This window comes from Eremothecium cymbalariae, chromosome 1 (assembly GCF_000235365.1).
Source record: "Eremothecium cymbalariae DBVPG#7215 chromosome 1, complete sequence".
Classification (NCBI taxonomy): domain Eukaryota; kingdom Fungi; phylum Ascomycota; class Saccharomycetes; order Saccharomycetales; family Saccharomycetaceae; genus Eremothecium; species Eremothecium cymbalariae.
Window position 1 is genome coordinate 368663 of NC_016449.1, and position 12154 is coordinate 380816.

Genomic DNA, 12154 nt, shown 5'->3' on the forward strand with positions numbered 1-12154 from the left:
AAGAAAAAACTCAGTGAGAGGAAAGTTTGTTGACATCAAACGTGTGCCCAAGATTTGGAGGTGTTCAAGGTGATTGTCGAATCTAGTTGTGTGTTTTGTCTTAGGTTTTCCGCAGTTGATCTGAACCAATATTGTAAATTGAAAGTGTTTTTAGGACAGTTTAAGAATACACAATGAGACATAGAGTGAAAAAGGTATGCAACGTGTTGAGTTTCTTTGTTAAGTTCTATGGACTTGGGGTTCCTAATGCCCTATTGAATGCATTCTGGAGCAAAATCAGTAGGACCAAGCAACAAGACAGTTCGTTAACGAGCCGTTTGAATCTGGAAGTGCTTAAATATGCGAATACTGGTGCTATTGAGAGTTTCATTAGGCCGCTGATGGCACGGTGTGTTTGTTGGTGGTATATCAAGCAGACGTGGGGCGAGGGAGCTGCTGAGAAGTTTGAGTTTGACTATGTGGTGAAGGAGGATGGGCTTTCTAGGTTAGGGTGTTTAGAAAAGGCGAAGCAGTTTGTTGGTAAGCCTCGTACATCCAAGAGTAGATTTCTTACCAGGCCTTCGTACCATCACCATGATGATCCGATAATTTTTTATTTGCATGGGGGAGCTTTTGGAATTGGTTTGTCTAGGTTTGATTATGCTTTTATGTCACAGGTGCTCGATCCTCTCTCTGAGGTATTCCCAGAACTTAAAGCGTTGGTTATGGACTACTCTTGTGTTACAGTTGACGGTGAGAATGCCTTCCCAATAGCGTTAATGGATACTATTACCATATACCGTGAAATTTGCAAGGCTTACACTAACCCCCGGATATGGATTATATCCTGCAACGCTGGTGCGAATTTGAACCTGGGCCTATTGCAATACTTGGCAGAAATTAACGATCCTGGTTTAGTATGGCCAGAAAAGTCATTCTGTATATCACCTTGGCTAAATTTGTCGATGTTCAACCACGAAGAAGTCGATTTAGTTGAACGGACGAAGGACGATAACGTAATGTACAACTTTATGGACAGGATGTCTTCTGCATACCTTCACGGTCAAGAAGAAAGCTCTAACAAAGTAAATCCATATATCAATATTGAAGCTAATCTCAACCCAGAACTATGGACTCTTATATTAGAAAAATCCAAGTTACATGTTGCTGTTATTGAAGGAGATATATTGCAGTCCGAAATCATGAATTTTATAGAACAGTTGCATATTCCTTCTACCATTGTAAATGCAGCTTACAAGCCAAATTCTATACTAAAATACATGTGGCCCTACGAAGGGGATTGGGCTCTCGAAGATCCAATCGGTCGCGCTTTAGTTCCATTCTTCCTCCGCTGATACAGTGTCCGTAACTAGCAGACACCCATATTTTGTATGTATCGTTTATATTTATATCTACTACTGTTATATTGCAAGATTTATGACCATACCTCGGTAAAAGCATAAAGGATCTATTTTAATAAGACTGATTACAAGAATTAGGAACAGTATCGAGACGCTGTTTCGTTATGTGGTGGTAGAGACAATTATCGATTTTTCGGAGTCTCGACGCCTTAAACGTCCAAGGTTTCGAAACCGAAAGACTCTTAAATGCTAAAATATATATTTACTATGTGTAAATAGAGATAGAAAAATAGTTATATTAAGAAAAGGGTAACTCTAAATCTGAGCTTGACCACCAGGGTTAGGTTCTATTGCTTTAACTATGCACCATCCGTCTAAGAAGAAGCTGCTGCCGAAGTCGGCGTTTCTCATTAGAAAGTATGAACGCCAAGTTAGGGCTGTATTTATTGCATTCCTTATTGCCCTCACTATAATGTTTATTGTTCACGACCCCCGGGTTAGTACCGCAGGAGTAGATAAAAGAATCAAGGATACAAGTCGTTTATTGAAGCCACATACTGATGAAGTGCAAGCTGTGCATTATCCGCAGAATAATGGAGCGAAAGCGAAAGCTGTGATACTAACATTGGCTAGGAATAGCGACCTTTGGTCTCTCGTTACTTCCATTAGACATGTGGAAGACAGGTTCAATCGAAATTATGGGTATGATTGGGTGTTTCTAGGTGAGGAGCGGTTTACAGATGAATTCATGGAGATCACTTCATCGCTTGTGTCTGGTAAGGTTAAATACGGAGAGATTCCTCATAAGCATTGGTCTTATCCAGATCTTATAAACCAAAAAAAGGCTCAAAAGTCAAGGGAAGACTATGGAGCTTCTGCCGTATTGAATGGTGATTCTGAGTGGCATATACATCTCAGTCGTTATGAATCCGGATTCTTTTGGAGACATCCGTTGCTCAAAGAGTATAAGTGGTATTGGCGTGTGGAACCTGATGTTACAATATATTGTGACATCAATTATGATGTTTTCAGGTTTATGGAAGAGAACAACAAAAAATATGGTTTCATACTTACCGGGACAGAATACCAATCGACGATTCCAACTTTATGGGAACATATTAAAGAGTTCAAGGATAAGCACCCTGAGTACATTAAAGATGATAATTTGATTGAGTTTATATCGAATGATTCCGGTGACACTTATAATGGCTGCAATTTCTCGTCAGATTTTGAAATAGCTTCACTTGATTTTTGGAGGTCAAAAGAGTACGGTGCATACTTTGATCATCTTGACAGAACAGGTGGTTTCTTTTATGAACTTTGGGACGATTCGCCCATCCATTCCATTGCTGCTTCCTTGTTACTTGCAAAAGATGAATTACATTTCTTTGATGGCTTTGGCTACTACCATCCTAACTTTCTATCCTGCCCACTTGAGAGCTCAATTAGAAAACAAAACCAATGCATCTGTGATCCCTCTAGGGATCAAACCTGGGAATCAAACTATTTCTGTAACAGGAAGTACATGAAAGCACGTAACTTGCCACTACTTAAAGAGCTGGGCGAGAACAAAGTTTAAAAATCAGGAAATGGTTAGTTTATATTTTTTATATATGAGTTGTAATTTGCCTAATACAATTGTTGTTTAGATCCTGTTTGTAGAGCTACCTTGTAATAGGTTAGAGTTGTTCCCCAGTTCCTTTTCGTTTGTTCACTAAATTTGTCCGAACATTCGTTATCAAATTTCAGAATCCAACGTTTTATTTATTTCAATGCACTATGTAAGATGAATAGAATAACGCACTTGGTGAATAAGAGGGTTTTCCACAAAATGTTAGCATTACGGGTTGCATACAAAAGCAAGAGTAGCATATTTGCAGGAGCAAGATTGTCTAGATGGTTTTATTCTACCAGAGAGCAGGAGCCTCTTCAGCAGTTAAGTGTTATGTTACAGAAGAACCTTGCTCATCGAAACAACGTGCTTTCAAACCAGGGTTCGGAGACTCTAAGATGTACTGTATTTAATGAAAATGGAGATTTAAAATCTAGAATTGCAACAGAAATTAAGCGGGATGATATCCTTCAAAAATATGGGTTGCTACCTCGAGACTTGAGAAAGATTGAGAAATCAAGAAGGAACGATTTGGTCCCTATTATGCTTGTTCGTGAAAACTGCATTATGTTCAGCCTTCTAAACATCCGTGCCCTAGTGAAGAGCGACGTGGTGCTGCTTTTTGATCCCATGGGGGTGACATTGGATTCCAAAGCTCATACCGCTTTCCTCAATGATCTGCAGATAAGACTCAGGAACCAGGGCGGACAAGGCATAGGTATTGATCCCTTACCCTATGAATTCCGAGCATTGGAATCGATTTTTATTTCCGCAATATCTAATCTCACCGCAGAACTTCAGGTGCACTCTGCAGTGACCAAAGGTATTCTAAAAGATCTGGAATATAGCATAACGAAGGAGAAGCTTAAATTTTTATTAGTACAAAATAAGAAACTTGGTGCCTTCCACAAGAAATCTCTCCTAATGGGAGAGATGATCAACGAACTCTTGGAACAAGATGATGTGCTATCGGCAATGTACCTGACAGATAAAAAGTGTGGCAGGCCCAGAGATGAGGCCGACCATAACGAGATAGAAATGTTATTAGAGACATATTACACTCAGGTTGATGAGATTGTCCAATCAATCAAGGGTATGCTTTCAAACGTGCGCACTACTGAGGAAATTATCAACATTATATTAGACTCCAACCGTAACCAGTTGATGTTACTCGGGTTAAGGTTTAGCATTGGCCTGTTTTCCATGGGGGCAGCTCTATTTGTGGCCTCGTTATATGGAATGAACTTAGAAAACTTTGTGGAAGATGGAAATATCAGTTTTATCTTGATCGTTACAGTAAGCTTGGTTTCGATGTCCTGGCTCTTCGTAAACACTATAAAGCGTCTACACAAATTGCAAAAAATGACTTTACTAGGCAACCGATAGCATCTCAAGCCAAACCCTAGTCATTATTCATCTTTGCACATTGTGATTTTAAACTCTTAGCGGTGTCCGGAGATTCGTGGAACATGTTTAACTTTGGGTCCCAGACCACGCCGGACAAATTACGAAATAAATTTACGTTCACTTCACCCACAGCCATTTTGTCAAATTCATGCATAATATACTTACACCCACAAAAGAGGATTTATAAAGCAATAGGAAACTAGGAATCTGAGAGTTCCAAAACGTTCATATTAGGATTTATGAAGTGTTGAGGTAGTCTAAGCTCGAGAGAGAAATCGTTATTATGTTTGAGATTGATAAATATTTTTCGTTCCAGATCTTTTTTATATTCCTAAGAGAATCTTTGGAAATCGTCATTATTATTTCAATATTGTTGACGATTGTGAAGCAAGCTGTAATTGGAGTTGAATTATCCAATCAGAAAGGGTATGTGAATGATAGGTTAACTGTCGAGGAGGAGGCATTTTTAGATCGCATTGGGGATTTAGATAATCCGGAGTCTTTGTCGACTCGCGTTAGTAATCATCAGTTGTATCAGAGGCTCAAGGTTCAAATATTTGCTGGTGGCGCTTTAGGGTTATTCTGCTGTATGGTAATAGGAGTTTTTTTTATTATGTTTTTCTATTATGTGGGATCTGATTTGTGGTCCGTTAGTGAGCATTACTATGAAGGTGTGCTTAGTATATTGGCCTCGATTATTATCTCAGTGATGGGTTTATTTTTCCTACGAATGGGGAGACTAAAGGAGACATTTCGGATTAAATTGGCATCCATGATATATTCTGAACATGGTAATGTTCAGAATATGACACACAAAGGGAAGGTTAAACTCAGTGAGAAATATGCATTGTTCATTTTGCCTTTTGTTACGTCACTAAGAGAGGGGTTAGAGGCTGTGATTTTTGTTGGTGGGATTGGAATTGATCAGCCATTAACTTCTATACCTCTTTCAATGTTACTTGCTGTTGCATCGAGTTTTATGTTGGGAAACTTTTTTTTCAGGTCATCATGTTCGTTCTCTTTAAATATATGTCTCATAATAGCCACCTGTTTCCTTTATTTGATATCTGCTGGTTTGTTTTCTAAGGGAGTTTGGCAGTTTGAGCTACAAAGATATATTGATTTGTGTAATGGCCAGGATATGTCAGAAGTGGGGAGCGGTCCTGGCTCTTATGATATATCGAATTCTGTTTGGCATGTCAACTGTTGTAATGGTGAACGAGATGGTCTTTGGATGGTATTTACTGCTCTTTTAGGTTGGACAAATAGTGCGACGTATGGTTCTGTTATTAGCTACATCGTTTACTGGTTAGTTGTTATTGGCATTCTTAATTTGTTGATGCTTGAGGAGCAGCATGGCTATATACCTATTATACCCATAAAGTGGCAGGAATGCAGAATCAGAAAAAGATTGGAATTGGCTAAAAAAGCGAAGGCTCTTAAGATACAGCAACAGACACCTGCCTCCACAGATTTGTTTGAACCTTCAGGGGCATCTAATGAGAGTGTAACTAGTGTTACACCCCTGCTTTTCACATCTGAAAATAATATGAATTGATGGCATCTTTTATATAGTGTAACTCTTATGTCGATCGGTGAAATAAATGACTCATTTTTTAAATGTAGTTGTTTATTATATAAATAGATGTCTAAATAGAATGAATGACACTAATGTGTATACGGTTATTGTAACACAACAACTAAATCACCTGAGTCAACCATATCTCCATTTTTATGGAGGATGCTGTACACCTTACCTTCGGTCGAAGCAGCAACAACCATTTCTGTTTTCATTGCTTCAATAACAATCAACGGGTCTCCTTTGTTCACTGTATCCCCAACAGAGACTACAGATTTCCAGAAACGACCTGAGTATTCAGAGTAGACCATTTCTGCATCATCAGGGTATTCAATAGTAACTGTCATTTTACTTGAAGAAGATTTTTCCAGTTCTGTGTTGGCAACTTGTATCAGTTCCGCGAACCTGTCCGCCTTCTCACCACCTTGACTTTGCTGAAATTGCATTATTGATTCAATATTTTCATCAATCCACTCCAAATACTCTTTGTTGTCAAATACGGACTCCTCCACCTCAACCTGAAACCTCCCATTCTCTGCTTGCTCCGTCAAAATGTCTATTTCGGCCTCACTCACAGGGTAGAATTCTACTTGATCAAATGGAGATAGTAGCCAAGGATGTTCTCCCCAGACGTTTCCTAATTGTAATTTGTCCCATATAGGAATGGTCCTTCCCATCAGCTGATAACCACCCGGGCTATCTATACAATAAATGCACATGTACATACCACCAATCCCGACAGCGGCATTTGGGGTATATGTCCTAGATGGATTATATTTTGTACCAAGAAATCTTTGCCGTGGATCTAGGGGCACTGCACATGGTGCTCCAAGAAACACATCTCCCAAACCCAAGACCATAAACCTAGCGGTATACAACATGTTTCTTACCTCTTCGCGACGAATCCCATTAACTTCTGCGACGAAATCAACGTTATTTGGAAGCCAAGGAGCATTCGATCGAATGGTCTCTTGATAACGTTTAACACTTTCCATTGTTTTAGAGTCTTCGAAAGCCATTGGAAGCTTAAAAATTTTCGATTTTATAGTCCAGTTCTTGTCAAAATGAATCTCAGATTCATACGCAATTAAAGTCCTTAATAACTCCTGCTGGCTTATCTTATAACCATCGAATTCAACCAGCACAGATCTAACACCCGGAGACATCTCTACAATACCAATTGTTTTATGCTTCTCGACTATAGAACTCAAACGGTTAACCCGATAAGAAATGTTTAAATCCATTTCATTTTCCCCATATTCAATGAGAATATAACGATCACCAGCTTGACGATATGTAACCTTGGGGGATAAATCGGACTCTTTAGGCAGTTCAGCCATGATCGGGTCCTCAAATCTGGATAGTGCCAAATCATCATTGAATGTTACAAGACTTCCATCTTGAAATGAATCGAGGGCCAGATCCTGCGCAATTTTAAGCTTTCTCGCAGATTCGTAGGAGACTGCATAAAACTGAATTGAATCACCAGGTTTCAATTGGCCAACTTTCCATAGCTCTGCTTCTGGGACCACAGCCTGACAAACGAAACCACCCAAAGAAGGCCCATCGACAGTTATAATCACAGGCTCGTCTCCAGTGAAGTTTATAGCGCCAACAGCATAAACGTAATCGTGAGCATTTGAAGGATGCAAACCAGCTTCACCACCATCCTTTCTAGCCCATGATGGTTTTGGACCAATCAGCCTAACGCCAAATCTATTAGAGTTGTAATGTACTTTCCACTTCTCTGAGAAAAACTTCTCAATTGACTTGGAATGGAAAAAGTCTGGAGATCCATGTGGACCACATACTACACCTATAGTCCATTCCTTGGTACATATGTTTGGAATTAGGCTAGCTGGTGGAGGACTAGGCTCACTAACAGGGGCATGGACAGTAGACATGGAATATTCTAGTTGATTCATAAATATAACATCACCAAGTTTTAAAACACGGCCATTAAAACCACCCATATTTCCCAATGCAAATGTAGATCTAGATCCTAAAAACTCTGGTATGTCAAGGCCACCTCTAATAGCCAAATATGCTCTACAACCAAGCGTCAATTTTCCAATTGCAAGTTCATCGCCTCGTTTGACCTCTATTGGTGTGTTATAATCAATATCCTCGCCATTTAACGTAGAAGACGCAGTGCCACCAGTGATCGCAATAACGGTTCCCTCATGGAATAATATTTTGGGTCCATTCAATGTGATTTCAATTGCTGGTGTTTTATAGTGGTTACCAACAATTCTATTGGCCAACCTGAAAGAATAGGAATCCATTGGTCCAGATGGTGGAACACCAATTCTCCAGTAGCCAACTCGTCCAGGATAATCTTGGACAGTTGTGTATGCACCTGGTGAAGTTATCTCAATCGCACGAGGTTTATATGCGTAAGAATCCAAAACCTTTGTTGCGACTTTTGCTGTTTTAAACATTTCGGATGTTATAATGCTTCTCAAATAGTCAATATTCGTTATACATCCCTGAATAACTACTTCATCTAAAGCCTTTGCCATTTTTAAGATGGCCTCATTCCTATCTTTAGCATGAACAATAACTTTTGCCAACGTCGGATCGTATTCTGCAGAAATTCGTGTACCTTTTGATATCCAAGTATCAACTCTAGCCCATTTTGGAAACTGAACCTCCGTTAACAGGCCTGGAGAAGGCCTAAAGTCCTTTACTGGGTTCTCTGCATATATACGAGCCTCAATAGATGCTCCATTTACTGTTATATTCACATCATCAAAATCGGCTGCTTGATCGGCAGCAATCCGTAGCATCCATTCCACTAAATCTAAACCAGTTACCATTTCTGTTATTGGATGTTCAACTTGCAGCCTAGTGTTGACTTCTAAAAAGTAAAATTCCTGGCGTTTGGCATCGTAGATAAATTCAACAGTCCCTGCGCATTTGTAGTTCAAAAAAGAACACAGGCTTTCTGCAGCTTTCCTCATCTTGGCTCTCACAGCATCCGGCAAATTTGGAGCTGGCGTTTCTTCTATTATTTTTTGGTTACGACGCTGTAAGGAACAATCACGCTCACCCAACGCAATAGCCTTACCATATCCATCACCCATTACTTGAATCTCTACATGCCTAGCATCATCAACAAATCTCTCTAAAAACACACCAGAATCACCAAAATATGATTTGCCTTGATGTTGGACAGTTTCAAAGACTTGAGCAATATCTTCTTCCGAATCTACTTTTTGCAATCCAATGCCTCCGCCACCAGCAGTGGACTTTATCATTATAGGATAATGTAGCTCATAGGCAATTTTCTTGGCTTCATCGACGCTAGTAACTAAACCCGAACCTGGCACTAATGGCACACCTGCAATTTCGGCTAATTCTCTGGCTGAATGCTTCAAGCCCAACTTGCGAATGACATTACTAGATGGGCCTATAAATATAATGCCAGCTTCAACACATCTATCAACAAAAGTAGGATTCTCGGATAAGAAGCCATAACCGGGAATAATAGCCTCCGCTCCAGTATCTTTTGCCGCTTTGATAACCTTGTCCATATCCAAATAAGTTTCAGCTGCAGTGTGTCCCTCTAAGGAAACGGCCAAATCTGCATCTAAAACATGCTGCGAATACTTATCGGGAGTTGAATAGATAGCCACCGAGGTTATTTTAAGCTTCTTCAATGTTTTTATGATACGAACAGCAATTTCCCCCCTATTGGCCACTAGAACAGCTTTGAAGGGTTTCTTTTGATCATTCAACTCATTATTTAACTGTTCGACATATGGTTTGAACCCACCATAAACCGTGATATCTACGGCCCCCTTAGATTTATAGCCAAACTCTTCACAAATAAAAGAATTGACATACTCCCCCGATTCCAATTCTACAGACCCAATTCCAAGCGGTGGGGGGACCATGGCCATAAATTCGCCAAATCTTTCGATCGGAATGCTATAAAGTTCCAATTGAATTTGGGACCCATTTTCAGCTTCACCAACCCTACGTAACCCTGGCTTTAAAATAGGCCCTGTTCTAGGCAGAGCATAAAGTTTGTACAGTTTGGAAGTTTTCGCACACCCCAAGTATGTGGCATTGACCTGTTCCAGTTGCCAATGTAAAGGTAATCCCTTCATGTGGGCGCCTACCACAGCAAGCTTCAAAGAATGCTTCAACTGAGGTTTTGGACCAATAACCGTGTCACAAGTATTGACCTGCCGATCAACAAACTTGCCATAACTTCTGGTCCCATTTGGGAAGGCCTTACCAAAATATTTCTCAGCCAAAGATAACAAAGCGTAATCAGTAAACTTTTCCCCAATAAATGTAATCCCATGAGGCAGCCCATCGGACCTAAACCCAGCCGGCACTGCTAATGCTGCAAGATCAGCCAAGTTGACAAAATTGGTCCATGTACCTTGTCTAGAATTAACCAAGATTGGCTCCGCTTCTAAATCAGCAAAAGTTGGGTTCAACGGGCACGTAGGAACACACAGAACATCGAATTCTCGGAAAACCTTACGTATCTGCTGCAACAGATTTTGCCTCCTGTATTCAAACTTAAACACGTCGGTGGCATCATACCCCTTTGCAGTTTCCACGATGCCTTTGACCACTAGATCCAAAGTCTCCCTTGGCGGGTCCGAATCGTAAAACTCCTTCAACGCATAATACCGTTCCGCAACCCAAGGCCCTTCATACAAACACCTTGCGAGTTCCAAGAACGGCGAAAAATCAATCGCCTCCACTTGAGCACCTATGGCCCTAAGATCTTGGATCGCCTTGGCATAAACTACAGGATTCTCCTCATCACCAAACCAGGGTATTTCCCGAGGAATGGCTATCCGCACCTTGCCGCCCGTACCACCTCCGCCGGTAAACTCCCGCAGCGGATTGTCAATAAACGGCCTGGAATACTCATCGCTATCTGGATCACAATGCACCAAAACCTTAAGACACCTCTCTGCATCCGACAAATTCAGCGCCATCACTGTAACACAATCCAAAGACTTACAAGCGGGTACCACTCCGGCACAAGAAACAACCCCCCGCGTAGGCTTGACCCCAATCAGATTATTCAATCCCGCTGGCACCCGACCTGACCCCGCCGTATCCGTTCCCAGCGCCAGCGGCACAATTCCCCTGGCAACAACAGACGCCGAACCACTGGAAGACCCCCCAGAAACATGTCTCTCACTAAACACTGAACACGGCTTCCCATACGGAGAACGCACCCCAACCAACCCGGTAGCAAACTGATCCAGATTCGTCTTCCCAATAATTATCGCCCCTGCGTCTCTTAACCGCTCAACACTCCCGGCATCCCGCTCAGCAACATACCCAAACGACGGACACCCCGCCGTCGTCAGCACACCTTTCACATCAATGTTGTCCTTAACCGCAACGGGAACCCCATACAACACCAACTCCCGCTTATTCTTCCGGCTCTGCAATACCCGCCACTGTCGCTCCAAATGCTCCTCCCCCACCAAACTGATCCACGCCGCATCCGCCTCCGCACCAACTTTCTGCGAATTAACCAACCCAACTAACCGCTCAAAAGATACATCCGGACTACTCTTATAATGAAACTTCAACCAATCCTCCACCGTCCAGCCCAAACAGCTTTCATAGTCCATATTCAAAATCAAAACAAACCTGCCTACGTGCCGCACACCACTACCACTACCACTACCACCACCATAACGCACCACACAAATCCTCCGTTTTATACTTCCACTATATACGCCCTGCCGCCACTGAAACCCACCGCTATTAAAAATCCAACTTCTTATCACTGGTTATCGTGTATCTCTACCTATCTGCAAAACACACCAATAGATAGTATCATCCTTATTCAAGAGAAGACAAGAATCCGAAAAAGAAAAGCCGCCCCATCAATCTTGCTGCCCTGCCACCACCGTTCCTTAATAACCCCTGTTAGCCTTCTTAGCCTGCCCAGCGCAGCTAACCCTGCCGAGCGCTGGCGCTTCCTGATAAGATCAACAAATCCAAGTAAACAAAACTTGCTCTCTTTGCTCTGGTGATGATCCTGTGATCCGGACAGAAATTGCGCCCTGGGGCCTTACGAGCCGCTCCAAACACCGCACATTTCCCAAAACGGCCATCGAGCAAGAAATGCGCTCCTTTTGGCGGTGGGGGCGGGGGGTGGGGCTCGGGGTCGGTTTGGGGTCGGTCCGGGGTCTGGGTGTCTTCAGTGTTTTGGGCACCACGGTA

The 12154-nt window shown here is 41.7% G+C and overlaps 5 protein-coding genes across 5 annotated transcripts; 4 read left to right on the forward strand and 1 right to left on the reverse strand.

Annotated features, from left to right (window-relative positions):
• Nucleotides 1–173: 173 nt before the first annotated feature.
• Nucleotides 174–1334, forward strand: SAY1 (steryl deacetylase; the record flags this gene model as incomplete). Its single annotated transcript, XM_003644199.1, has 1 exon — nt 174–1334. The coding sequence occupies one exon, from the start codon at nt 174–176 to the stop codon at nt 1332–1334; it is 1161 nt and encodes a 386-aa protein (XP_003644247.1).
• Nucleotides 1335–1701: 367 nt separating this feature from the next.
• Nucleotides 1702–2919, forward strand: KTR3 (mannosyltransferase KTR3; the record flags this gene model as incomplete). The annotated part of the gene is made up of 1 exon (XM_003644200.1): nt 1702–2919. One exon carries the CDS (start codon nt 1702–1704, stop codon nt 2917–2919), a length of 1218 nt encoding a protein of 405 aa, XP_003644248.1.
• Nucleotides 2920–3126: 207 nt separating this feature from the next.
• On the forward strand, nt 3127–4338 carry MFM1 (Mfm1p; the record flags this gene model as incomplete). Its single annotated transcript, XM_003644201.1, has 1 exon — nt 3127–4338. The coding sequence occupies one exon, from the start codon at nt 3127–3129 to the stop codon at nt 4336–4338; it is 1212 nt and encodes a 403-aa protein (XP_003644249.1).
• A 304-nt stretch (nt 4339–4642) lies between these two features.
• On the forward strand, nt 4643–5917 carry FTH1 (Fth1p; the record flags this gene model as incomplete). Its single annotated transcript, XM_003644202.1, has 1 exon — nt 4643–5917. The coding sequence occupies one exon, from the start codon at nt 4643–4645 to the stop codon at nt 5915–5917; it is 1275 nt and encodes a 424-aa protein (XP_003644250.1).
• Nucleotides 5918–6042: 125 nt separating this feature from the next.
• DUR12 (bifunctional urea carboxylase/allophanate hydrolase) lies at nt 6043–11556 on the reverse strand (the record flags this gene model as incomplete). The annotated part of the gene is made up of 1 exon (XM_003644203.1): nt 6043–11556. One exon carries the CDS (start codon nt 11554–11556, stop codon nt 6043–6045), a length of 5514 nt encoding a protein of 1837 aa, XP_003644251.1.
• Between the last annotated feature and the right edge of the window lie 598 nt (nt 11557–12154).